The 27,526-nt window shown below is 39.8% G+C and overlaps 1 protein-coding gene across 6 annotated transcripts in view; it reads left to right on the forward strand.

The window, feature by feature from the left end:
- FAT1 (FAT atypical cadherin 1) overlaps positions 1-27,526 on the forward strand; it is a 122,993-nt gene that overhangs the window by 71,738 nt on the left and 23,729 nt on the right. For all 6 annotated transcript variants that reach the window (XM_029226372.1, XM_029226373.1, XM_029226368.1 and 3 more), the window contains exons 4-11: positions 4,856-4,917; positions 6,668-6,997; positions 7,357-7,567; positions 9,797-9,936; positions 14,451-14,726; positions 14,854-15,064; positions 20,751-24,818; positions 25,384-25,580. In XM_029226372.1, the coding sequence (XP_029082205.1) occupies positions 4,856-4,917; positions 6,668-6,997; positions 7,357-7,567; positions 9,797-9,936; positions 14,451-14,726; positions 14,854-15,064; positions 20,751-24,818; positions 25,384-25,580 (5,495 nt within the window). The remainder of the gene's footprint in view (positions 1-4,855; positions 4,918-6,667; positions 6,998-7,356; positions 7,568-9,796; positions 9,937-14,450; positions 14,727-14,853; positions 15,065-20,750; positions 24,819-25,383; positions 25,581-27,526) is intronic.

Consider the following 27,526-nt stretch of genomic DNA (forward strand, 5'->3'; position numbering starts at 1 on the left):
AATTCATTTATTATGGTACAGATATTGCCATATATTTATATACATATGGATTGAATGAGATAATACATTTAAATCTCATAGCACAATACCTGAGCATTTAGTAAGCCAAATAACAATTAGAGATGAGCTCATTTGATGCATTAGTTGACTTTTGCTTTAGAGCAAACCATCCTAATACTCAGCGGCTTAAAGCAACCACCATAATTTAGTTGAAGATTCTGCTGGGCAGTTCTGATTTGGCCAGGCTTGGCTGCTCTTTCATGTAGTGCTGGTCTCACGTGGCTGGTTGGCTTGAGGTTGGCTGGTCCCAGGTGGCCCCACTCACATATTGGCTGGTGGGTTGGTTGTCTCTTGGAACAACAGAGATGACCAGACATCATCCAAGCAAGTTCAAACTTCCTTGGAATCCAGAGCCCTCAGCAAGGACCTGTGCTCTTTTCTGTATGTGCCCTACATTCTCATCTACCTCACTGTTTCTTGAATATAGTCTTTGCCTTCTGGACCTTGTTTCTTGAAAACAAGAGTCTGTCTTAATCCTCTCTGCATTCTGAGTGGACAGCACAAAATAGTTGAATGAATGCATAAATACAGTTTTGCCGATGTGGACTATTTCGTTATCTTCACCTACTAATCCCGTAAGTTCACCTTTACGTGCCACCTACCTCATGAAGTCCATTTGATCTCTTGAACTCTGGGAAGTTTGGAGGTGGTTTTTGGTATTGATTTATAAGAAATGTCGAATATTAAAATCTTACATTAAAGCATTATAGTTAATCTAACATCCTGTCTTAAATGGAGTCTTCTCTAAGTGCTATAGTGGCATTGAAAAGCTGTAAATAGTTTTTTAATGATGTTCATAAAAACAGGAAAGTTTGGTTTCTTAGTTCTACATACATTTATGGGGCAAACTTGTAATTGTGAATTGGTGAGAAGAAGCCGTATTTGCTCACTCAGTCCGCTTACATTTATAATGGTATTGGTCTACAGAAAGGATTGTTTTTTTAGGGCAAGGAAGTTTTTTGTCTTCATTTCTGTTTCTAATTTAACAGAGCTCAGGAGAAAAGAAAGATAAAGTTGTTACAAGAGGCAGCACTTGCATATGCTTCTTTCTGCCTTCGCCCACTCTATTTTACTCTCTAACTTGCTTTTTTGGACCTATTAAGTGACTAATGATGAACATTGCCAGCTTTCTTTTTTCTTAAACTTCGTGTAAGTCACAGTCGAGAGTTTCTGGAGAGTTGAAATACCATGATGCAGTAAATTATGCAGTGTGGCGTGATGGGGAGTGGGGAAGAATTCCCCAGTCCTCTCATCTGGGCCTCAGGAAAACTAAATTCGAATCCTGGCTCCGACAGTGACTTACTGGTGAATTGGAACAAGTTAATTTATCTTTGGCTCAGGTAGCTGAGTTTGGTAATCTTAAAGGTTTCTCTCCATTTCTGAAATACTGTGCTGTTTCAGTTAAGTATAGCTCCTTCTGGAACTTAGTAATAAACATTACAGGTGAGCACCAGTGTTTACAATGAAAGAAGTGGATACACTAATTAGATATTCAATACCTACAGGGTCAATAACATGTATATAGAAAAGGTACCCTTTGGATTCATTTTTGAAAATAGGTGTTTGTGAGGCAGGCATGGTGGAAGGATTAGCAGGATGGAGATGTGCAGAAATTACAGAGGTGAAAGTGGCTGTGAAATGCATCATGAATTCTAGAGCTAAGTTGGTGTGGCTGGAGCGTGTGGTACTTGGGTAGCATTTCCACTGTGTTCCCCTCCCGGTGCAGTTGACTGTACCTCCAGAGCGCATCCACGGTTTTCCTAGTATGTGCCTGCTTCATTAGGACATTTTGTTTTCTCTTTGGGGTTCATTTTGTATGGAAATTCCACAGGAAGCACTTGTTTTCCCCTTCTCTTAGGGGCTGTACCACCTCATGCCATCCCCATAGGACATACATGCACTGCCCCTCCCTGGTGATGGTGTTCAGGACCAGAAAACTGTGACACTTGTGACAGGATTCCTTTTGGTACAAGTGTGCGAATCTAGGAAGAAAGGTCTTTTTTTTTTTTCAGTCTGAAATATCTTTCATGTTCATGAGATCTTACCTGTAACTTAAATTGCAGTAGCCACATGAGGCTCGTGGCTGCTGTACTGGTTAGTTCACATCTGGATCTTTATCTTCCCTCGTGGTTACAGTCACTCATTACATACACCCTGTTAGCCTGCGGAATGGTCTCCTCCTCGTAAAAGAAATTCCTTTCCTGGTCTGCTTCCTGCCTCCCTGGCTCTCACTTGATCTTCTCTTCCAAGCTTCTCTGAAGTACTTGGAGGAGAGACTTCCTCCTTAAATTTCTCTGCCTGTGGCCTCTGGGACACCTGCTTCCCTTCCAGCCTTTGCTCCTTAGGCTTCCTCATGGCTTTCTAAACACTCATGGCCCCTACTTTAATAAGATTGGCCCACCCTTTATTTTTTGGTAGGCCCACCATTCACCATTCTTCATACTCTCTTCTGTACTTAGGGTATAACTAAGTCTGTCTCTGCCTCTGTTGACTTCCCTGCACTTCACATCTGTGCCTCTAAATGTCTGTTGGACGTCACCATCACCTGGACCATCTGTCACAGTGCTTGACACATCTTACCTGTAAATATATGTTAAATGGTTTTCTGTTAGCTCCTATATAAGCTATAAATTTGTATCATTTCCAAGTTCAGTGTAGTTTACGTGCCTCTCTTCCTCCAATGCATATTTAAAATTCTGTTCTTTTATGGTTTTAAGAAATTCATGTGTTCACACATTTAAGTGTTTCTTTAGGATAACAGAGATATAACAATATAACCAAGATATACAGGAAAGGCAGAGCCTCATGGACTTTGAAGGATACAAAAAAAGACTTTTAAAGGAGTGCTGTGGGGTGATGTTATGATAAAGCAAATGAAAGAGCTTGGGAGGCCCAGCAGCAGAACCCCAGGCTAGGCCTGTCATGGGAAGCCTCAGAAGTGATGTTTAAGCTGAGAGGTGGAGGAGTGTGTAGGAGTAGCTGGGCACAAAAAAAAAATGGATAAAAAGGAACATTAGGATTCATTGCATTTGAATGGAATTAATATTCCATTTGAGTTAAGAGAGAATTAATTTTAAGTAGAGAGAGCATGCAAATAACTCCAAACCTAGGAGATGGTCAGGTTTGCTTTTTGTCTTTATATTGAATTGATAATACAGATGTAAGTCCATCCTTTTTAGCAGTCTGGTGTGCTATAAGGAAACGGTAAAGTGAGGAAATTGTATTTGCTAACGGGTATTTATTTATTTGCTACAGATACTTATTTGCTAACAGATATCCCTGCAATGAATGATTATGTTCTACAGAGCAGAACCCTATCTTGCTGTGAACATGCCAAGCTGTGGCCTTTTGTGCTGTTACCATTAACAGCAAGTTTTTGATGGGTACATGAGGACAATTAGATGGGACTAATCACAGCAATTTCCTGTCATTCTTGAACTGCTTAAAACGACAATCAGAAAGGGTGGTAAACTTTTGACAGGAAAAAAAAAAGGGATTAACTTTAAAAGGTTTTCGACTAATGAAAATCAAGCTTGTGCCACAGTAAGCCACGTTTTCACACCATTAAGCATTGTGAAGCATTTTCCTTGAACCTCTTTTAATCTGTAAGTACGGTTTTGGAAAAACCCCAGATTCTAGCTTACAATATAGTCTTCTGTTGTCCTTATTACAAAGAGAGTGTTGCTTCATTGAATGGTGGGGAAGATAATGTTGATGTAGATTCTTAGTGACTATTTAAGAAAAGAAAAACTTTGAATTAAATGGAAACATAAGTCTTTCATGTCCAAATTTAGGGAAACATTTTGAATAGCCTTTAGTTGGTAGTTTTGTGAAATTAGGCTAATAGAAAATCAATTAGAATGATAAAATCTGTTCTTAAATATGAGTTATTTGAGGTATTTCTCTGTGGAAAACCACAGAAAGCTGGGCAGGAGAAGGATTAGTCCTAGCGGTGATTTGCCACATAAAGGCCTCAGAATCACTCAGTTTGCACCTGTCCGTTATCAACACAGGTTGCAGAGGTTATTTTAGTGGTTGGGGGAATTTTGTTTTTAATTTCTGTGAAGTACAAGAATATATTTCATCAGTTTTAATGGCCTTCTAGGTTCCAACATATGTTGGCAGTTTAGCAGTTGTTGAAGCTCTAGAGAGAGATTTAAACTATAGCTATTCTAGTTTGATAGAAAAATCAAAGAAATAAAGAATATGGGGTTTCTTTGAGGATCATTTCTTCCTTTTTGGGGAAATTAAATGATTGTTATTTGAGCAGTATTACCTGGAAAATCACAATACTTTTTATAACAGTTCTTTATTTTTGAGGGTAGACGACCCAAAGACAATAAATCATAGTCAACATTATATTTTCCAGTGGTCCTTTTTAATACAGTTACAGAAGTTTTTTCTCAAAATTCTTAATCATCCCTGCAGCAGTCACAGCAGATATGGATGAGGTTGAAATCTTGGATAACTTCATCCCACTTTTTAAAAATCTTTTCTGACAAAATGTATGTTGAAACTACTAAACAAATTCTTTAAATGTAACTGATTTGAGTTTTTCTGCTTTCTTAATACTTCTGTCATTTATCTAATGTTTTTAAGGATCATTAAAATGAGAAAGTATAAACTATGTTGTTTGTAAATAAAATAATTCACCCTACCTGGATTAATAATTTTTTCCTCTTCAGAATAAGTTAGGCATTTGCTCAAACTTCTACACTCAGTGTGTGGTTTCAGTTACAGTAGTTTGTAACTACCTTTATTTTGTGAGGATTCATGAACTGCTATCATTTTATAGGTCTCATCACGACTACATCCAGGAAGCTAGACCGCGAGCAGCAAGGTGAACACATATTAGAAGTAAGCATTTCTTTACTTTTAATAATTTTAGAAATCTCGTAATCATAAATATGGGAAAGAGCAATCTTACTCATATTATCTAGTAATTCAGAGCTGCTGCTATTTTGTTATATCACCTTATAGTCATTAATAAAAAGGAAAATAAAATGTTGTGACTATAGTTCAGGTCTGCTTTACACCCCTGTCAACCCCCAGAAGATAGACAGATGCCAAAATATCCAAGGCAGCAGGTTACGAACAGTGGCGCCCTGCTGCGGCCCCCTCACCCTGTTTAGAACCGCACTACACACCTGCTAATTGTCCGCCTCACTCCGGAGCCCTCTCTTCTCAATGAATATCAGAGTCTGGGTGGGAGCAGGTATAAGGTACTTAGGACTTGGAAGATGATATTAAGATATTGATAGGATATAAGATTAGTTTACATATCGTGTATGTTTCTCTGTAGTCCTTTTGTGGTAATTTATTTGAGGGCCAGTGTTGGCATTGATTTGACTGTCTTAAAGAAGAGAGTATTTTTAGTAACATGTTAAAAGCTGTGTCGCCCGGCTGCTAGTTATGGAACCCAAACGGAGGAAACGATTTGACGAATGCTACAAAGCATAGTACTTGGTTGTATTTCTCTTCAATTTTTCTTTTTTCCTAAAGATCACATGAAAACTGATCAAAAGGAAATGTCTTGAGAGGTTAAAATTAAAATAGTAATTATAATTTTGTTTCATTTTGAGAGTTTGGGAAGGCAAATCATGTGCTTTAATTAAAGCAGCTACTTTACTTAAGTACTCTTGACAAGTACCATGAAGATACATTCATTCCCACTTTTATAAACAACAGAATTTGCACCTGCCAAGCTTCAGAAAGAACATAGTTCCACAGAAAACTTAAGTCTACTTTAATGTTTTTAGCATTTCATTAATTCACTTGGGATGACGTGGTGAGGGGAGTAACTACGGCCATCCCTTTTAATGTGCACACTGAACTGAAAATGAACATTGGATCTGAGGGTGAAATGGTTTCTCATGCATTCAGAAGCATTCACCAGCGTAACCCTCAAGAATCTCAGATCTTCATTCCTAAAATGAATACATGAATAATCTATTTAGAATAAAAGTTACTTTACATTTCTTTTACTGAAAATCTCATTTAATAAGTTGGTCTTAAATTTAAATGTTTATGTTCACCCTACCAAACATGGAAATCTTCTGTACAAGAAAAGAGAGAGCCAGGCAAAATAAAATGATTGCTAGTATTAAAAGGCCTGCTACTTAGCATGTATTTTAATCGGATGATTTAACTTATTTTATTGATGAAGCTTAAAAATGACAGTTTTTAAATGCAGTATGTGAAGATTTTATTTTTAAGCATGTACAAGAGGACTCTAAATATTTAAAAGCAAAATCTTCATATATCTCTTCCTTCGCTTAAAAATACTGAGTTTTTGAGAGCTTGACGTTTACAGTTAGGGCATGTGAGGAAGAGGGGTGACGGGTAAGGAGAGAGCGAGGGCTCAGAGCCGGTGCTTTCCTAGCCCCTGGCCTCCCCCCGGCCTGCCCCCAGTCCCTTTGTGAAAATGGAGAGGTTGCCCCGCCCCCTCACAGGGCTGTGGTCGGAGTGAGGAATCGGTACGTGTCCATAGTGCTGTGTGAATTGCAGAGGTTTATAGAAAAGGTGATTGTCATTAGGAAGAAGACATTCACTTTTTATACAGTATATTTTAAAAACATTTCTTGATGTTATTTTTTTTTTAAAAAAGGTTACAGTGACAGACAATGGTAGTCCCCCCAAGTCAACCATTGCAAGAGTAATTGTGAAGATCCTTGACGAAAATGACAACAAGCCTCAGTTCCTGCAGAAGTTCTACAAAATCAGACTCCCAGAGCGGGAAAAACCAGAACGAGAAAGAAACACCAAGCGTGAGCCTTTATATCGTGTTATAGCTACAGACAAAGATGAAGGTCCCAATGCAGAAATCTCCTATAGCATTGAAGAGGGAAATGAACATGGCAAATTTTTTATTGAGCCAAAAACTGGAGTGGTTTTGTCCAAGAAGTTTTCTGGAGCTGGAGAATATGATATTCTTTCAGTGAGTAAGATCTAGTCCTTGAATTTCTTCCATAATTTGACCGTTAATCTAGTCTTACGTCTCTCATAACTTTCTCTCTATTCAGTAAAATGGCCTCAGTGCTGTACCTAACAATGGGAAGTATGGGTTTGCTTTTCCCTTTTTTAGTTGTCATTCTCGTTATCTATGTTGAGTATGGCATAAAAAGGTTGCCCTTTTTATCAGGCATTAAATGGAATATGGAATTAACATGGAATATATACCGCACAGATATTAAATGTTTGAAATTGGTTCAGTTTCAGACCAAACCAATCAATGCTTCAGTTATGGGATGCAACTTTTCATTTGCTGTTTTTATCCCCTCTGCCCATATTTTATAGATTAAGGCAGTTGATAATGGTCGCCCCCAAAAGTCATCAACCACTCGACTCCATATTGAATGGATCTCCAAACCCAAACCGTCCCCGGAGCCAATTTCATTTGAAGAATCATTTTTTACCTTTACTGTAATGGAAAGCGATCCAGTTGCTCACATGATTGGAGTAATAGCTGTTGAGCCTCCAGGCATACCTCTTTGGTTTGACATCATTGGTAAGCTTCATGACGGTTTTCATCATCCTTGTATAGATCACACTGAGGGGAACCCGCCTCTGGTTTTCTGATTTTGGGGCACATCTCAGAATTTAAAATTTGGGAGTAAGACCTATAAGTGGAGAATTTGTTTTAAACTGCAGTGTTTTGCTTGCAAAATTTTTCACTATATCCAACATATATTAAACTTGTTTAAAATAGGTGCTCTGTATGTACCTTATTAATATAAAAATAAAGTTTTTAAAAGTGTACCAAAGAGATATAAAGAAATCTGAATGTTTGGTCTAAAAACACAGCTTCTTAATTTTTCCTCTTGCTACATAACATATAGCACATAACTATTTTTAGTGATTATGATTTGAATGTTTAAAATAACTATGCCTATGTGATTGTCGCATGTCAGTATTTTATAGGGAATATGATTAAAATTTTTAATTTAGAAGTTATAAAGGATAGTGTCAACTGTGGCTTTTTAAGTTTGATTTACCTCATTTTCAGTAGAAAGCAGGCTTCACTAGATTAAATCACCCTGTGATAAAAATTATATGCCTAAGCCAATTCTTTTCTTTCTGTCATTGAATTTAGCTAGATATTGAATATAATACAACATACTTAAAACAATTTCACATTAGACTTTGGCGTCTTAGTTTTTTAATTCTTATTTCTTCACAGTATTTTAATTACAAGTATATTTAAAATCAAAAGTACGTGTTCGGGTTATCTTTGGTTGGAACCCAATATCCCTTTTCCCTCTTCACCCCGGAGCCCTCCTGCCCCAGTTGCTGTCTCAGCGGGTTGAAGCCGCAGGGACCACAGGGCACAGGGGTTTGGGCTCTACCCCTTGGACTTTGTAGACAGCGGGGCCGTTTTCCCTACTTTGGTCTTTGTATGAAATTGTTTATGTTATAAACACCTACGAAACCATTACAGTTTAGTTTTAAATGAACAAAAAAGATTCTTTTCATAGTTAACTGCAGTCAGAATAGTTTGCTTGCTGTCAGGTAACTCCTATCGCATTTCCAGATGGGCAGACTGCGGCTGCGCAGCATCTAACCTCACGTGTAAACTGACTGCCTTTGGAACCACTTTGATTGATTGCTCTCCTTGTTCTGTGCTTGCCTTCCATGCTTGCTTCTTTTTGGCTGTGCCAGGAGACACATTTGCTAGAGAAGTGTTTTACATCTTTCAGATGACTTGTGACCTGAACTGTACAGCAGAAGGTATCTGCTGAGATCACATAATTTGCCTCAGATTATGAGATCTAAAGAAAAGCATCCATTTTTCAAACTTTTTTCTTTCCAGTGACCATCTTTCATTGCTTTTTCTTTTCATAGTGGGCCCATGGTCGCCTGTTCCAATTGCAAACATTCTGACTTTCCATACATCCCTAGATCCTTATTTTTAGATTTAACTGAAGACTGTTTTGTGTGTGTGCTGTTTTGCTTTTTGGTTGGATTTAATAATAGAACTTCATCATGACGTTTAGACTTTATTTTCATTCCATTCCATTTCATTGATATAAGTATCTCAAGTTCAGTGGCTTTGAAGAGAGTTTATCTGGAATATGATGGGGAATGCATTTGGATAATGTTAGTAGCACAGAAACCTTTTTTCATTAAGCTTTGTGTACGACAGCAATGGGAAAAATTTTCAAATAGTGATAATTCTCAACTAGTAAGAGTCTGGACTAACCAATGATAACTACCACAGTTTTTTTCCCCAGAGTTAACATTTGTTTTTAATAGTTATTTCATTAGAGCAATATGCTCAAATCGTCACAAAATATTTTTTTTAGTAAATTTTTGAATGGCCAACTTTTTGGTTACTAAATGATATGAAATGTAGCTACTGAGATATAAGTTAAAGAGGTATTCAGAACCCTTGAAAAAACAAACAAAGTAATTCATTGGTAGTATTAGAAACATTTTTGTTGTTGTTTTCAGAGTTGCTTTCTTGCTTCCTCTCATTTAGTAGCTTCCTTGGCAGTTACGGCTCAGCTTTTTTTTTTTCTAGTAAGCCAGCATTGTCTTTCCAGTTGGTCCTTCTTTTCTGGTCTTTCAAAATGAAAGCTCTTTGGAATCACTTTGACCAATATATCAGAAATTTTTCTTTCTTTCTTCCTTTTTTTTTTTTAAAACTGCCATTAAAAATTAGAAAGCCACAAAATAAATGACAAATTTTCATCCCGTGACCTGTTTTTACTTTAATGTTTGTCCTAACTTAAACTAGGTGGCAACTATGATAGTCACTTTGATGTGGACAAGGGCACTGGAACCATCATTATTGCCAAACCTCTTGATGCAGAACAAAAATCAAACTACAATCTCACAGTCGAGGCTACAGATGGAACCACCACTATACTGACTCAGGTAGGCAAATTGCTGATGATACAGTGTTCTGATCTAAGTGTCCACAGGCAATATGAACAATTGATTCTGCCCTCTGAGGTTCTCAAATCAGAAGTTACTATTTTGATATAGTTTATGCACATGTATACAGCAAGGATTTTTATTTAGGGAATGAAATATCACTGCAAATCCTGTTTTAGGTTTTGAATGTAATTAACCAGTTTTGAAAACTTTGAAAGAAGACTTAAAAAAAAACACGTTATGCCATCAAAATCTTTTATTTTTACGCTCATTTTGAATTGTACTAGTATAAAGTATATCACTGTCAAGGATGACTTGTCCAAGTCATTTGCATTAAAACTGGTTAAAGTGATTAATTATCTTTTAAAACACTTTTTTGGGTTTTTTCCCCCCTTGACTACCTTAGGCTGTGTAAAATAACTGATAAAACTGTTCTGTTCCTTTAAATATCTTTGTTCCTATCTGATGATTAAGACATGGTCCGATTACTGGCATTTCAAATTGAAATGTCAGAACCCTATAAATTATGTTTAAGTTCTGTTCTTTCTTATCAGTTTCTCTGATTCACAGTGGGGGCTGTTTGAGAACTTCTTAAATACTTGCTGTGTGCCAGGTATTGTTCTAGAAGCTGAGTAGTAGGAAACAAAATCCTGCCCTCTTGGAGTTTACATTACAATTATAAAGCCAAAGCCTCGTGTTTAATGTGCTGTGTGTGAAAAGTAAAAGGAAGAAATTAAATGTTAGAGGATGAAATGCTTCTGAATTCCAATTTCCTATCTTTAGATTATACTATTTTAAATCTTAAGACAGATCATTTACTAAATCATTTAGTTGCATTGAAGAATAAAAATTAGTCTGTGATGTCTTTTCAATTAATAAATGAATAGATAATTTAAAGTCAGTTGTGAAATGACCTTATTTCTTTGTCCAAATGCTTGTGATTTTTAATGTATTTAAAATTGATAATATGAATCATGCTTTGGGGTCATTTTGAGGTTGTCATGTAAAAGTACCAGCACAGTATTAAAATTTCAGCCTTGTCAGTAACTGTTCTCATTGTAGAAACTAGACTTTAGAGCATGAAAATGAGAAGAAAAGCATCAAGAATTGTAATAAATTGAACAGGGTAATTCTGAAAGGTTAAAGAGTGTAACTGTATGTAGATCATTTCAAGTAATTGACTAACCGGAAGTCTAGCAAAGGAAACTTAATAACCAGTAGAAATGACCCTCTGTGCCAAGCCTTCTCATTACTAAAGATGATATATCTACCTGTAGCATTTATCACTTACTACATAACTCACAGTAAGTGTAGTTTTCATTAGTATAGTTAAGAGCTTAGTATGAAATACGGTGACTAAAATTCCCATAAAACCCAGTAAATATATTCTCTCAGGGACACAGAATTTCTTCAATTTCAATGCTTCGGGCATACTTCTGTAACTTATTTTGAGTCATTTTCAGAGGGTCTTGATAATATCCTAGTGAATTGCTGGCAGGGAGAGGTAGAGTATCAGAGAGTGGTCCAGATCCCAAGCTGACCTGTCCAGGTGTGGGTCATTAGGGAACAATGACCAGTAATTAGGTTTTGATTCCCAGTCTGGGGCTGAGAACAGGGAGATAGGAATCTGAGTGGGAGGAGAGCAGCAAATACCAGCTGAAGAGGGACACAGAGATCAGAACCCAGCTGACAAGGCACTGGAACACAGCAGGTAGATTCCTGTTTGTAGGTGAAACTCAGGAACCAACGGAACAGGTTTTGCCGCATCATGGTCGGTAGCAGCAGGTGTCAGATCTGAGGTTTGGAGAGTGTTTTCCGTTAAGCCAGAGAGCATCCTCGCAGAGGGGAGTAGCGGAGGATCGTGATGTAACTGCCAGTGCTCTGTTGAAGCAGCTTTCCTTGCTTTGTTGTCCTGCTGTTTCCGCTGAGGATGTTGCCCAGTATTAAATCACGTCACTTTGCTTTATCTGTTATCTCAAGGTAACTTACCAAATCCAGTTCACATTTTTTCCCTTTCTTTGAAACAGCTTTGCTTTCCTGTTTTCTTTCAGTTTCTCTGGAACATCAGCATTGCATACTCTGGAGCAGGCCACTTTGTTTGAATCGGGGCTCTGCCTCTTACTCCTATGCATGGGCAGGTGGCTATGACCCGCTGTGCTTCCATTTCTCCTCTGGAAAATGGGCACAGCGACTTTGCCCTCATAGGACAAAGTGAGACGACACTCGGGTGCTGGCCCCCCAAGCCCTCAGGCCTGTCCCCAGTGAGCGCTCCCTGCGTGTTCCCTGTTGCACATCAGCACTGGTTAGGGCTCCTGTCCCCCTGCTTGGCACTGAGTCACCTTCCTGTCTCCATTCTCTGATTCTGCGATTTATCCTGCACTGCCTGCCAACCAGCACGGTCTTCCTGTCTGGGAGGAGGACGGAAGGTGATTTGCTCCCATCAGACAGTTCAGAGCACACAGGCCACACAGTTCTCAGCCTCTGCTCGGGAGCCAGGCTCTGCTCTCGGACCCCACCTTCTCCCTGTTCCTTTTCTTTGTCACCCCCGGTTCAGGGTCCTCCTCTGAGGTGTCTGAGAGACAGGATGTTCCATTCCACCCTCGCCTTCACATCTCTGATTGAGCTTTTCCTCCTACCCCAGTATACGTTCATCTGCCAACCTAAAACCTGTGCAAGCAGAGCTTGTCTCCTCCTCGAAAGCTTCCTAAATGGCCTGCACCACCTCTGGACTCCTGAAAACTTCCTTGATAACATAGGAAACCTGTATGTACAAGGCATTGCCCAGTGAGGTTGAAAGCTTCAGGAGGCAGGGGTGCTCCATACTTCTTTACACCCTCCTTAAATGCAGCAAGTGCCGAGCATGGACGTGCCCGGGAAATGTGTGTCAGTTGAACTGCTTTATCAAAGAGGGTTGTTCTTACTTCAGCTGTTCATATTTAGGTGAGATCAGTTGATCTTGGAGCAGGATTGAACTGTGTTTGCCCAACACTCCTTCCATGAGAAAATAAATTTTAAATGTGTAGTGGAGGGACTTTCCTGGTGGCACAGTGGTTGGGAGTCCACCTGCCAACGCAGGGGACGTGTGTTCGAGCCCTGGTCTGGGAAGATCCCACATGCTGCGGAGCAACTGAGCCTGTGCACCACAACTGCGAAGCCCACGTGCCACAACTGCTGAAGCCCGCACGCCTAGAGCCCGTGCTCTGCAGCAGGGGAGGCTGCTGCAATGAGAAGCCCACGCACCTCAACGGAGACCCAACGCAGCCAAAAATTAAAAAAAAAAAAAAAAAAATTGTGTAGTGGAAATGAATATGTAGTCATTTAATTTATAGAAATTATCTTTATAGCCTTTGCTTCTGGATCATCATTGACCTTTCAGAGTGAGGCATCTGTAGTTTTAAATGTTTACATAACTTTCACATAAACCCTTTCTGTGGTTTGGTGGATACATTTAGTGTTCATATAGTTTAATGTTACAGATCCACCGCTGAGGTCTCAGTGTTCTAGGAGAACGGTGGTATTGTCTTCATGGAAAGGCCTCTAGTCCGTGTTCTTGGCCCCGTGTGGTTAACGCCCTGCCCTCCCCCATGCGGTACTAGGACTTTGGCCTCCTGTGCCATTCGGACTAGTGAGGTTTGTTCCATATGAGCTAGTGAAGCTCATGTTTCTTGTTTATAACTGTGACCATCTTTTACAATTGTAGTGATTTCCGTTATGCCTTATCCACATGTGTCTTTTCAATCTGAAAATTAATCTTCTTACTGTCAAGTTAAATTTTTTTTTTAATTTAACTTGGGACTGAGTTTTTAAATATCTCCTTTTTTTTCCTTTAAGGTTTTTATTTAATATTTATTTTATGACCTACTTAAGAGAATTCTCTCTCTTGAGTGTATTTAAATTGCTTTTAAGAAATAAATGTATTTACTATCTGTGTAGTTTTGTGATCACAAAAATATAAGGATTTTAAAGCACATTTCTCATTTTCCTTTTTATTCATAATATTGGTAGGGATTTGGAATCTCAAAGATTAGAACAAGAACTTCAGATACTGTGACCATTAAGCAGCACACTCACCTCAGTAGCTTGGTAGTTACAGGTGCAAATCTGATATAGGAAATCAGTCTTCTGTGAATCCTGGTAAAGTAAATTCTTTATCTTTACATGAGCAATCTAGAAATTTCTGTGGAGACCTAAGAGAAATTAAGCCTGCATTTCAGAAAGAAATGTGTGTTACATTTGTGTGTGTGTTACATTTCTCTCTCAAAAATTAGTCTCAGGAATTTAGAAACGTTTTTATTATGTTACTCATATTTATATAGGTAATATGTCAATGAAAAATTTGAAAGATGTTTTTTATTCTGGATTTTGCTTTTATTTCTCATGTTTGAATTTTATTTTGCTCAAAAATTAGGGTTTTTTTTTTCAGTGTGCATTTGATTTTTTTCCCCTGATTCTTTAAATACTAAAACATCATGATTAGGAATATTATTGTTATGTGAGTAATTTTGTCATCACAGGTATTCATCAAAGTAATAGACACAAATGACCATCGTCCTCAGTTTTCTACATCAAAATATGAAGTTGTTATTCCTGAAGACACAGCACCAGAAACAGAAATTTTGCAAATCAGTGCTGTGGATAAAGATGAAAAAAACAAACTAATCTACACTCTGCAGAGCAGTATCGATCCATTGAGTCTCAAGAAATTTCGCCTTGATCCTGCAACTGGCTCTCTCTATACAGCAGAAAAACTTGATCATGAAGCCATTCAGCAGCATGTTCTCACAGTCATGGTAAGGCTTTCTGCTCATTCTTCTGACACACTGTTTGGTTCCTGCAGGGTTCCATGTGATTGAGAGTGATCTTTAATCAATTTTAAGGAAAGCTTTAACAGGATCAATAATATGCTGATTCTTTTAGGTACGAGATCAAGATGTCCCTGTAAAGCGCAACTTTGCACGGATTGTTGTTAATGTCAGTGACACCAATGACCACGCCCCCTGGTTCACGAGCTCCTCCTACAAAGGGCGGGTTTATGAATCAGCAGCTGTCGGCTCAGTTGTGTTGCAGGTTACAGCTCTGGACAAGGATAAAGGGAAAAATGCTGAAGTGCTGTACTCTATCGAATCAGGTATTTTTGGAGCACTGCTTTAATAACTGCTTTTTTTTATAACTGCTCTTTTTTTATAGGTTTATAACTTTGCACTTGTTAGAAAGTATGTTTTTTCTAAAATTAGTTCTAGATGTTGAAACATTTCTGTGTATCAAAACTGCTTAAATTGATAGCTACCATTTTACATGTTAGGAGAAAGAAACAAAGTTAACTTTTAATTCATTGGAAAGCAAAGCTAGAGAGTCCTAACTATGTTTGGGTAATGTTCTTGGAGATTCATAATATTAGCATAATTCAAGGCTCTGAGAAGTCCTACAGTAAGGAAAACTTTATTTGACCAATTCAGGATTTCCAAAATGGTTTTAACCACACAATCGTTTTCCTCCATAAACTATGAAGTACTCTTAGGGTAAGGCTGGCCTAGTGATTTAACTTTTTTTTTTTAGTCAGAGCATATCTTCTCTTGGGCAGAGCAGGAAACTGTGACAGAGTGCCAACTCGTCCAGTTCTAATTGGGTCACGTCTCATAAAGGGTGTCCATGCCTCTCCTACCCCTTCCAGGCTTTGCTTTTCTGCCACTTTCACCCCCATGCATCTTTCACAGTTGCATTTCGTTCATGGAATTGGGTTGGTACAGTAGGTCCCAGGGTTGGGACGAGGGCTTGAAGAAATGTTGAAAAGGCTAAGGGGCTTGCTGGAGTTGGGCAGGAGACAGCAAAGCAGGGAGACCAGCTGGAACTGTGGGCCTGGACAGCTCTGGGTGTGATAGGGCAAGAGGTCCAGAGCCTTGCTGGTAATTCCAAGAAGGAGGATCACCAGGAAACGGTGGTGACAAAGTGAAATGTTGTTCTGTTTTCTGTTTGATGCTGCTATTCACTCATTCATTTCTTTATTCCGTGGACTCTCATTTTATATGCCCGGTGCCCTGCTAGGAGCATTTGTACTTGTGCTTGATAGGTAGGGGTTACCATCGGTCCACAAATGTATGTGCTTGCAAAAGAATTCTGCCCCTGATTGAAACAGGGATCTGCTTTAGGGCATGTGATTTATTCAGTCAGAAATCATCTAGCTTTGGGACTTGCCCGACTCGTGCCAAATACTATGAGTAAGTGATTAAATATCAAGAAGGCAGCTTCCAGTTTTCCATCTTTCTCAGTGCCATTGTCAGTACAAAGGTTAGACTCTCATTCTTTCTCTATAGTGATTTTAGAATATTGAGATCATCCACTTAACTTTTTTTCTGTAAATCCGTACCTCTGCATATTTAGAAATTATGTATCTTTTCTGGGCATTAGAATTGATAGAGGTACAATTAACTGAAGATCATATAATCCAAAGCTGAGCAAATGGAGAGTACTTCTTTGCTTTATCAATGTGTTTTATGTGGTTAAACAATTTTCATCTTAATATATTTGAAGTTTCATTTATTTCCCTGAAAATGACCAAGCTTAAGCCATCCCTCACAAATAAGACCTCATATACTGCCCAAGGTTGCAGTGTTAAAATGTGTGATAGTGTAGTTAGTGCCCTGAATAAAACTGATTTTTCCACTGGTTCAGAAATTTAACCATTAAAAACGTGCATTCCATTTGTACGTGCCTGAGCACTTAAATAAAATAGTTTTCCCCCCTGAGACAAACTTACTGGATTTGTGTAGGAGAAAATGTTAAACTTTCCCTTAGCTTTCACATAGTTTTCAGCAATTGGGCGTTTAAAATATGATTGTTGGTGCCTGACTGAAGGCATGCACATTCTTTAAATGCTTGTAATGACTGATGGGATTAGTAATACGGTATTCCAAGAATGGAACTGTGTCTCCACTCAAAGAATAGATAATACCAAGGGCCTATTCTGATATAAACTCTGGGCTTCAAAGAAGATAATTGGATAGATTTGGTAATGTAAAAATCATGCTATACAGGTTACTTTACAGGAAACAACTACCATTAAAATGCAGTAGAATTGTATGTGTGTAAATCTGTTGAATAGTAGGAACTAGAAAATGGTCACACAGCCTTCATTCAACAGTGTATTCATAGTCACCTGCTTCTGACTTGTGTCAGATTGCATTTAATAAAGTTCAAAAGAGTAGTTACAAATTCAGGCTATAACACTGCATGATTAATTAGCAATTTATGGAGCAAAAGGTTTGGTCTGATGAGGAGTCTTTAGGGAAAAAAGGAAGTAATTAAAGAATATTTTCAGTAATAATTGAGTTAGGTGTTAAGAGACACATCGGTGCCATACTCTGGGCTGTAGTGTTTTATTTATTTTTTTAAAGTAGATGATTGTTAATTCAAAACTGTTATCTCTGCAAATAGAAGACACTCCGTAAATATACTTATTGATTAGAATTGGTTTTCTTCCCCAAACTTACGTAAAATGTAATTACAGTTGAAGCTTTACAGAGGTTGCCATTCTGTGGGGCAGTCAGCATCCACGGCATGTCCATCGTGGGAAGAGACAGGTTCTGCGCACAGCTTTCTGATGTGCCCTTTGGGGTGTACATGTGTAATACAGTCATAGCTGACGAGCACACATTTGCATGTTTGTCCAGATAACTGCCTTGTTCATATGGAAAGAACAATTTAAAACTATTTAGAAATAACCAGTATCTCTCCTACAGTGAATGACTAAGGCCCCAACCTAGTACAGACTTCTGTCACTGCCCTATTAGTTTGTTCACAAATGCCATATGTATATTTCAATATTTGGTGAATGTGGCTATTACTAGATCAGACAAGGACACATTCAAGCCACTCAGCAGCCCTCAGTGTTGCCACAGAAATGTGGTGTTGCTTTCCATCTGCAAATCTGATGGTTTCTGCTGTAGTATATATATTGATACAGGTAGGATCCATATACTGATTAACTAGCTGTGTTCCTGTGTAACCTTCTTGTTATCATTGACAAGCTCCGAGCTGTCTTTATCAAAGTCGAGATACTGCAAGTAATAAAGAACGTTTTGAATGTCACATTGCTAATAAAAATTTTTTATCAGAGATTTCCAAATAGTCATGACACGTTCCTTTTGCTAATACTTTTAAATGAAGTGCCGCATCTAACAAGTGGTTGTTGGTAGTGATTGAAGTATAGCATAAATGCAGGGAAACAAAACCAAGTAGAAATATAAATATGGTACTTTAATGAATGTATTAATTTTTTTCAAGCTGCTGATCAACCTGTTTGGTATTTAATTTGTTTTCTTTCCATACATGTGTAAAAGTTGTTTCATTCAACAAACATTTGCTGAGTGTCTCCTATGTGTCAGGCATTTTTCTAGGCAGAGATGATAAAATAATGAATCAAACAAGCCATGCTTAAGTGGAGCTTACATCCTAGTGGGAGAACAGATAAGAACAAGTGACAATATGTGCTGTAAAGAAAAAACAGGGTAATGGGACAGAAACAGCCATGCTGAATGGGGAGGTCAAGGAAGGCCTCACCACCACATTCTCTAAGAAGGAGGCATTTGGGCAAAACCTGAATGAATGAACGCCTGCATGGAGAGGCAGTGAGAATAGCTGGCGGAAGACTGTTCCAGGCAGGGACCCACCAAGCCCAGTGGTTCCGAGATGAGGATGTGCTCACGTGATTGAGGAGCCTTCTCATTGCAGATAAAATCCATTTATTCCTCCATGTGAGGCCTTGTGTATTTGAAGCTTTAAGATTTTCACTGTACAAAGTAAAAGAGAAATGCATCTAGATGACTGAATATAAAATATGGTAGGTCAGCTGCTTTATTAGTACAGACATAGGGTAGTAAAGAGTGGGGATGAAGACAGTTGTCCAGAGGTTTTCACAGCCCCCCAAGCAGTCAACCAGTCACAGCTTTGGAAGTGGGGATGATGCAAAGGTAGCTGAGAAAGGACCTTGGAATCCCAATAACCAACTAAAACACAGTGGGGGAGAACTGGGGTCACTGGCGCTCATAGGTACAGACAGGCCGGAAATTAGTGTCTGCGAGGCCTGGCAGAGGCAGCATGACCCCGTTCGTGGGCCAGGGTTCGTCTCAGAGCTTCGTGGCCTGGAGACATTCTGGACCTCTGTCCTGTTGCAGGTTGAGGCATGGCCTTGGGGCCTGGATGCAGAGCCAGGCAGACTTAATGAAAACCAGACTGGGTCTGGCCTCAGAAAGAACTATCATGGATTTTTGGAAAATGTATTAAAGGAAGGAAATGAAAGCTGTAGAGGAAGTGTTTACTAGTAATGATGTGGAGGAAGGAGTGCTTGGTTGAGCCCCTGGTTTGCAAGTCACAGCAAGTAATTCTGGTCTATGAAGCGCCGTCCATGCTTGATTGCAGACCTCGAGGAACACAGAATTTGAGAAGGCGGTTAAGTGGCAAGTGGACTTTGTTTTGGGTAAAGTGTAATAGTTCAATTTTTCCAAGATTTAAAGAAAAGTATATTTTATAAAAGGGATTCTTTTTAATCACTGAATACATCATTTTTATTACTAAGAAACAAGTTATACGTCTTTCCACTATAAATTCACTCTGATGAAAAAGAATTTTTAACTCCTAACAAATGCTACATTTTCAAGATTAAAGGAATTATCAGTAGGCATTCTTTCTTCTTGTTCGAAGTTGTTTTCCCCTCAAATATGTCAAGTAAGCTTTTAAAGACTCAGGCATGGGAGCTTCATGATCTTCTGCCTCAGCAAGTTCTGCGGCAGCTCCTCAGACTAGATCAGTTCAGTTCTATGACTAGAATAAATGATTCTGGACTCTTTGCTTATAAAACAGAAAAGGGATGAAGGGTTCGTGATTGGATCGAATCTGAGGACCCTCACACTGCCTTGATCTACCCAGAAAGAGAGTAAACTGCAGAACTGTAGTAAACTCCTGGTTTCAGGAAGAGCTCAAGTGGCACAAAACTATGGAATATTGTGGAGTTGCATTTGCAGCTAAATACATGTACATAACGTAGCTGGAAAATGTCTAAAGAAAAGCAAGTAAAACAATCTTAAGAGTTTTCAGCCTCAGCAATATTGACATTTTGCACCAGAAAGTTCTTTGCTGTGGGGCTGTCCTGTGCATTGTAGTATGTTTAGCAGCATCCCTGGCCTCTACTCACTAGAGGTTAGGAGCACCCTCTCCCCACAAGTAGTGGTCACCAAAAAGGGGTCCAGACACGGTTGAATGTCCCTCTGGGTGAAAGCACCTCCAGTTGAGAACCACTCACCTAGAAATTAAATTGACCTGAAAAAATTCAGGGGATATTACTGAAATCTTGAAAAAAAAACCATAAAGTGGGGCAGAGTACACACAGGCTTACTCATCAAGTCCCCGAATGCATAAAATAAGGGCCAACTCTATTTAAGTTTGTTAAATTTAATTGAAGTCTTCCCTTTTCATAGTGGGTAAGATTCTTGAGAGTTTGCAAGTGATAAATAAATATATTCCAAAGGGGTTTTGAGGGACTCTTGGAGATGATTAACTAAACTCTTTTATGGAAGGATAACCAGATCCTTCCACAACACATTCCTGATTCAACCAGAGAGAGTGACTTTTGGCTTTAGGTACAGAGTGATACTACTTCTGTTTCTTTTCATAATCTATAGACAAAACAGAAAAGTTTGCCCTTAGAGTAGATAAAAATGAAACAAATCGAAAAAATGAGACAAATTGAATAAAACAAGTTCCATTCGAATATTGATAGGTCCTTGTATTTTTCTCTAACATTCTTTTTTCTCTCCTCCCAGGAAACATTGGAAATTCTTTTACAATTGATCCCATCTTGGGCTCTATAAAAACTGCCAAAGAATTAGATCGAAGTAACCAAGTGGAATATGACTTAATGGTAAAAGCTGTAGATAAAGGCAACCCACCAATGAGTGAAATCACTTCTGTGTGTATCTTTGTCACCATCGCTGACAACGCCTCTCCCAAGTTTACATCAAAAGAGTATTCTGTTGAAATTAGTGAAACTGTCAGCATTGGGAGTTTCGTCGGAATGGTTACAGCTCATAGTCAGTCATCAGTGGTATATGAAATAAAAGATGGAAATACAGCTGATGCCTTTGATATTAATCCACATTCTGGAAGTATCATCACTCAGAAAGCTTTGGATTTTGAAACTTTGCCCATTTATACATTGACAATACAAGGAACTAACATGGCTGGTTTGTCTACGAATACAACCGTTCTAGTGCATCTGCAGGATGAAAATGACAACTTGCCAGTTTTTACGCAGGCAGAATATACGGGGCTCATTAGCGAATCAGCTTCAATTCACAGTGTGGTCCTAACAGACAGGAATGTCCCATTAGTTATTCGAGCCACTGATGCTGATAAAGAATCAAATGCTTTGCTTGTTTATCACATTGTTGAACCAGCTATACACAAATATTTTACTGTTGATTCCAGCACTGGTGCTATTCATACAGTACTAAGTTTGGACTATGAACAAACAAGTACTTTTCACTTCACTGTACAAGTTCATGACATGGGAACACCATGTTTATTTGCTGAATATGCAGCCAACGTGACTATCCATGTTATTGACATTAATGACTGCCCTCCTGTGTTCTCCACATCATTGTATGAAGCATCTCTTTTGTTGCCAACATACAAAGGAGTCAAGGTCATTACAGTAAATGCTACAGATGCTGATTCAAGCGCATTGTCACAGTTAATGTACTCCATCACCGAAGGCAACATCGGGGAGAAGTTCTTAATGGACCACAAGACTGGTACTATAACTGTACAAAACACAACTCAGTTGAGGAGCCGCTATGAGTTAACTGTCAGGGCCTCTGATGGCAGATTTGCAAGCTTAACCTCTGTGAAAATTAACGTGAAAGAAAGCAAAGAAAGTCAGCTGAAGTTTACCCAAGATTTCTACTCTGCGGTAGTGAAAGAGAATTCTACTGAAGCCAGAAGGTTAGCTGTCATAACTGCTATCGGGAATCCAATCAATGAACCCCTGTTTTATCACATCCTCAACCCAGATTGCAGATTCAAAATCAGCCGCACGTCAGGAGTTCTGTCGACCACTGGCATACCGTTTGATCGTGAACAGCAGGAGACCTTTGATGTGGTAGTGGAAGTGACACAAGAACGCAAGCCTTCAGCGGTGGCCCGTGTCATTGTAAAGGTCATCGTCGAAGACCAGAATGATAATGCACCGGTGTTTGTCAACCTGCCTTACTACGCCGTCGTTAAAGTGGATACCGCCGTGGGCCATGTTATTCGCTACGTGACAGCCATCGACAGAGACGGCGGCAGGAACGGGGAAGTGCACTACTACCTCAAGGAACACCACGAACACTTCCAAATTGGAGCCTCAGGGGAAATTTTACTGAAAAAACAGTTTGAACCTGACACCTTAAATAAAGAATATCTTGTCACAGTGGTTGCAAAAGATGGAGGAAACCCAGCTTTTTCGGCTGAAGTCATGGTTCCCATCACCGTTATGAACAAAGCCATGCCTGTGTTTGAAAAGCCTTTCTACAGTGCCGAGACTCCAGAGAACGTCCAGATGCACAGCCCCGTTGTCCACGTACAAGCCAACAGTCCAGAGGGCTTGAAAGTGTTCTATAGCATCACAGATGGTGATCCTTTCAGCCAGTTTACTATTAACTTCAACACCGGAGTTATCAATGTCATAGCACCTCTGGACTTTGAGTCCCACCCAGCATATAAACTGAGCATCCGAGCGACTGACTCCTTGACCGGTGCTCACGCTGAGGTCTTTGTGGACGTAATCGTGGAAGACGTCAATGACAACCCTCCCGTGTTTGCCCAGCAGTCCTATGCCACCACCCTGTCCGAGGCATCTGTAATTGGCACATCCGTGGTTCAAGTCAGAGCAACAGATTCTGACTCAGAACCAAACAGAGGGATTTCATACCATATGTTTGGGAATCATAGCAAGAGTCATGATCATTTTCACATAGACAGCAGCACTGGCCTCATTTCCCTGGTTAGGACTTTGGATTTTGAGCAGTTCCAGCAGCACAAGATTTTTGTAAGGGCTGTTGATGGCGGCATGCCTCCTCTGAGCAGCGATGTGGTTGTCACAGTGGATGTCACCGACCTCAACGATCACCCACCACTATTTGACCAACAGATTTATGAAGCCAGAATTAGCGAGCACGCTGCCCATGGGCATTTTGTGACCTGTGTAAAAGCCTATGATGCGGACAGTTCAGACATAGACAAGTTGGAATATTCCATTCTGTCTGGCAACGATCATAAGAATTTTGTCATTGACAGCAGGACGGGGATCATCACGCTCTCAAACCTGCGCCGGCACGCCCTGAAGCCATCGTACACCCTTCAGGTTTCTGTGTCTGACGGAGTTTTTAGGAGTTCAGCTCAGGTTCATGTGAGTGTGATTGGAGGCAATTTGCACAGTCCCATTTTTCTTCAGAACGAATATGAAGTGGAGCTTGCTGAAAATGCTCCCTTGCACACGCTGGTGACCGAGGTTAAAGCAACTGATGGGGATTCGGGTATTTATGGTCACGTTACCTACCATATTGTAAATGACTTTGCCAAAGACAGGTTTTACACAAATGAGAGAGGACAGATCTTTACTTTGGAAAAACTTGATCGAGAAACCCCAGTGGAAAAAGTAATCCCAGTTCGTTTCATGGCCAAGGACACTGGTGGAAAAGTTGCTTTCTGCACCATTAACGTCATCCTTACAGATGACAACGATAATGCACCACAGTTTCGAGCAACCAAGTTTGAGGTGAATATTGGATCCAATGCTCCCAAAGGGACGTCGGTCATCAAAGTCCTTGCCAGTGATGCGGATGAGGGATCCAATGCCGACATCACCTATGCCATTGAAGCAGATTCTGAAGGCGTTAAAGAGAATTTGGAAATTAACAGACTGTCTGGCATAATAACTACAAAAGAAAGCTTAATTGGCTTAGAAAACGAGGTCTTCACTTTCTTTGTCAGAGCTGTGGATAATGGGTCTCCACCCAAAGAATCTGTTGTTCCCGTCTATGTTAAAGTACTTCCACCAGAAATGCGGCTTCCAAGATTTTCAGAACCATTTTACACCTATACAGTTTCGGAAGACGTTCCTATTGGAACAGAAATAGATCTCATTCGAGCAGAGCATAGCGAGACTGTCCTTTACAGCCTAGTCAAAGGGAATACTCCAGAGAGCAACAGAGATGAGTTCTTTGTGATCGACAGACAGAGTGGGAGACTGAAACTGGAGAAGGGTCTGGACCATGAGACAACTAAGTGGTACCAGTTTTCCGTACTTGCCAGGTGCACTCACGATGACTATGAGGTGGTGGCTTCTGTAGATGTTAGTATCCAAGTGAAAGATGCAAATGATAACAGCCCTGTCTTGGAGTCTAGTCCATATGAGGCATTTACTGTTGAAAACCTGCCAGGGGGAAGCAGAGTCATCCAGATCAGGGCGTCTGATCTAGATTCAGGAACCAATGGCCAAGTTATGTATAGTCTAGATCAGTCACAAAGTGTAGAAGTCATCGAATCTTTCACCATTAACATGGAAACAGGATGGATTACAACCCTAAAGGAACTTGACCACGAAGAGAGAGACAGTTACCAGATTAAGGTGGTTGCATCAGATCATGGTGAAAAGGTTCAGCTCTCCTCCACAGCCATTGTGGATGTTACTGTCACCGATGTCAACGATAGTCCCCCACGGTTCACAGCAGAGATTTATAAAGGGACTGTGAGTGAAGATGATCCACCAGGGGGCGTAATTGCCATCCTGAGTACCACGGATGCTGATTCTGAAGAGATCAACAGACAAGTTACATATTACATAACAGGTAACGTGTTTAAAGTGAATGGTTTAATTTAAAATTAAGTTGTATTAGAAGTATAAATTCTGAGATATGTATTTTCTGGAAATTGAGAGTTGAAGGGACAATTTTAGTATATCTAAAATAAGTAGAAATAACATCTATTAAGCTATGTTTCAAGTTCTTTGCCTGAGCAAAGCCAGTAGTTGTTTCATTAGGCTGATTTTGATGATTCATTCTGTTGATCTTTATACACAGTGTATAAAAAAGATATTATAATTTTAAAAATCTATAGTTTCAGTGTAGGCTAAAATGTTTACTGATAGTCTTGAAATTTTATTTGGCTTAATGCTGTGTTTAAATACACATTTTAGTGCTGCTTTCTTTGTGTTTTGGGTTTTTTGAGGGTTTGGGGTGGGAGGGGTTAGTGAATGGGAAAGCTAATAAAATAAATTTAAGTGTAATTACTTTCTTTAAAACTTAATTCTTTTGAATCATAATATTATATATCTTTTGTACAATTTATTTCTCCTGTTATTCCTTTTTTTATTTCAACAAATTTGACTGTCATCTCCTTCCATTGATTTAATAGGAGGGGATCCTTTGGGGCAGTTTGCTATTGAAAATATACAGAATGAATGGAAGGTCTATGTGAAGAAACCTCTAGATAGGGAAAAAAGGGACAATTATCTTCTGACTATCACAGCAACTGATGGGACCTTCTCATCAAAAGCTATAGTTGAAGTCAAAGTCCTTGATGCAAATGACAACAGTCCCATTTGTGAAAAGGTAGGATACTCCTTAAGTCTATATATTATGAATTCAGATTTCTTTCTTAAACCTTTCAGAAGGACTGTCAGGTGGTGCTGTAGAGTAATTCAAATGTGTTTCATGTTGTAATCTCAATGTTTAAGTCGAGGTGAGGGTTAAATGGGGCAAGAGTTGGATTAGCTTCAGAACTACTTTTGGGGGATGCTAAATAGCTTAAAAACCTAGTTCAAAATACTGTGAATTGCTGACAGGATTACAGTTGTATATAAGCATTGCTCTGTTACGTTTTCATGAAAAGATTCCCTTCATTTGGGGGTGAGGCAGCTCTGTTCTGCACCAAGAGACCATATTTTGGGCCCTTGCTCTTGTACACGCTAGAGGAACCCAGAGGTGAAGCGTGTGGCTTCTGCCCCTGTGGAGCCCACCGTTTAACATGAGGACAAAATGCACACCAAGGAAGAGCTGCGCCACCTGAGGTTGCTCAGTGAGGGCGGGAGTTGTCCCCGGAACTGGAGGATGAGGAAAAGCTCAGCCTTTGGGAGGTGGTGATGAGATCACCAAGAGTGGAAACAGAAGGGTATTGGGGCCGGAGGGTAAACTGGGTGAGAGGGGCTATGGAGGGCATTCCAGGGAGCTGGGACTCCACGAATCCTTCCTTACCTGAAAGGTGGAGATGGCGTACTCCAGGAGTTCCTGAGAGAAGCTGAGTCTGGTAGCATTGTTTCCATTTAGCTGAGGAAGTGTGAAAGTGGGGATAACAGGCAGTGGACTGAGGCACAGGGAACAGAAGGATGAAAGATGCTGTAACGGGAAAACCAGTGGTACTTGGTCCTGCCTGGCCGTGACATCGTGACAAGCATGTTAGTTAAGTCAAGGTTGACTTTAGGTTTCCTACAGGAGTGTTTGGGAGAAAGACCACAGATGAGCCTGGAGCGGGAATTGGTTTTAGAGGAAGCATGCTGAATTCCACTTCAGATTTGTTCAGTTTAAGATCACGGGACGTTCAGTTGAATGTGTTTTTATAGTCGTTTAGAGTTAGCGAGATGGAGGATGGGTGTGTGAACTTGGCAGCTTGGGTGGATAACTGCTAACTGCATTCGCTTGAGAGGATAGTAGCAAGGAGGGAAAGAGTAGAGAAAGGTATCCCCCTAGAGAGAAAGAAGGCGGAAGGAAGAGAGCGCAGATACCAGCACAGTGTAGTTGAGAGCAAAGGAGGGGAGAACTTTTAGGAGGCGGGATGGCCAGCAGAGGTGTGACACAGATAAAAAGTGGACTGAGTGAAACAGACCATTGGGTTCAGTGACTGGCTTGGAGATGGTGGTCCCAGTGCGGTGATGTGGGTGGACGCCTGGTTTCAGGAGATTAAAGGGTGTGTGTTAACAAGGAGATAGATCTGGCCAGTGACGAAAGTTGGGAGTAAAAAGTAGGAAGAAGAGTGTGGTAGGTAAAGGGAAGGCTGGGTCAGGGAGCAGGTGACTTGGAAGGGGGCGGGGAGGTGGAGAGCGCTGCAGTGGGCATGAGCTGTGTGTAGCTGGACGGGCAGAGGGGCAGAGCTCTCCGGGAAATGGATACAAATAATTCAGCTGGGGGGAGAGTGGGACTTCTGAAGGGTGAGGAGTTCATTCCAATCCAGGGCTTTGGTGACAGTGGTTTATGGAAGGAGGATTCTGTGTGTGCGTGCGTGTGTATGTATCTTATAGGAACTAAATGTGTGTGTTTTGCTGTTTTTCAACACTTTTCCTTTCACCTTTGGTATTAATTAGGACACTAGATCATTCGGAATCATCAGTATTACAAAATATCCTGTTTCATGAGTCATAGTTCACCTAAAATTGAGCTCATATTAAGAAAATAAATTTAACAACGTCTTATCTGTTTGTCTTATGTTTTGGTTTATGACATGGATTTCTAAATATTTGGAACTGGAAAACAACCGTTCACTGTGTTTGAGAATCAGGTCAGAT

The sequence above is a fragment of the Monodon monoceros genome, unplaced genomic scaffold (genome assembly GCF_005190385.1).
Source record: "Monodon monoceros isolate NGI ecotype Baffin Bay Population unplaced genomic scaffold, NGI_Narwhal_1 Super_Scaffold_17, whole genome shotgun sequence".
NCBI classification, from domain to species: domain Eukaryota; kingdom Metazoa; phylum Chordata; class Mammalia; order Artiodactyla; family Monodontidae; genus Monodon; species Monodon monoceros.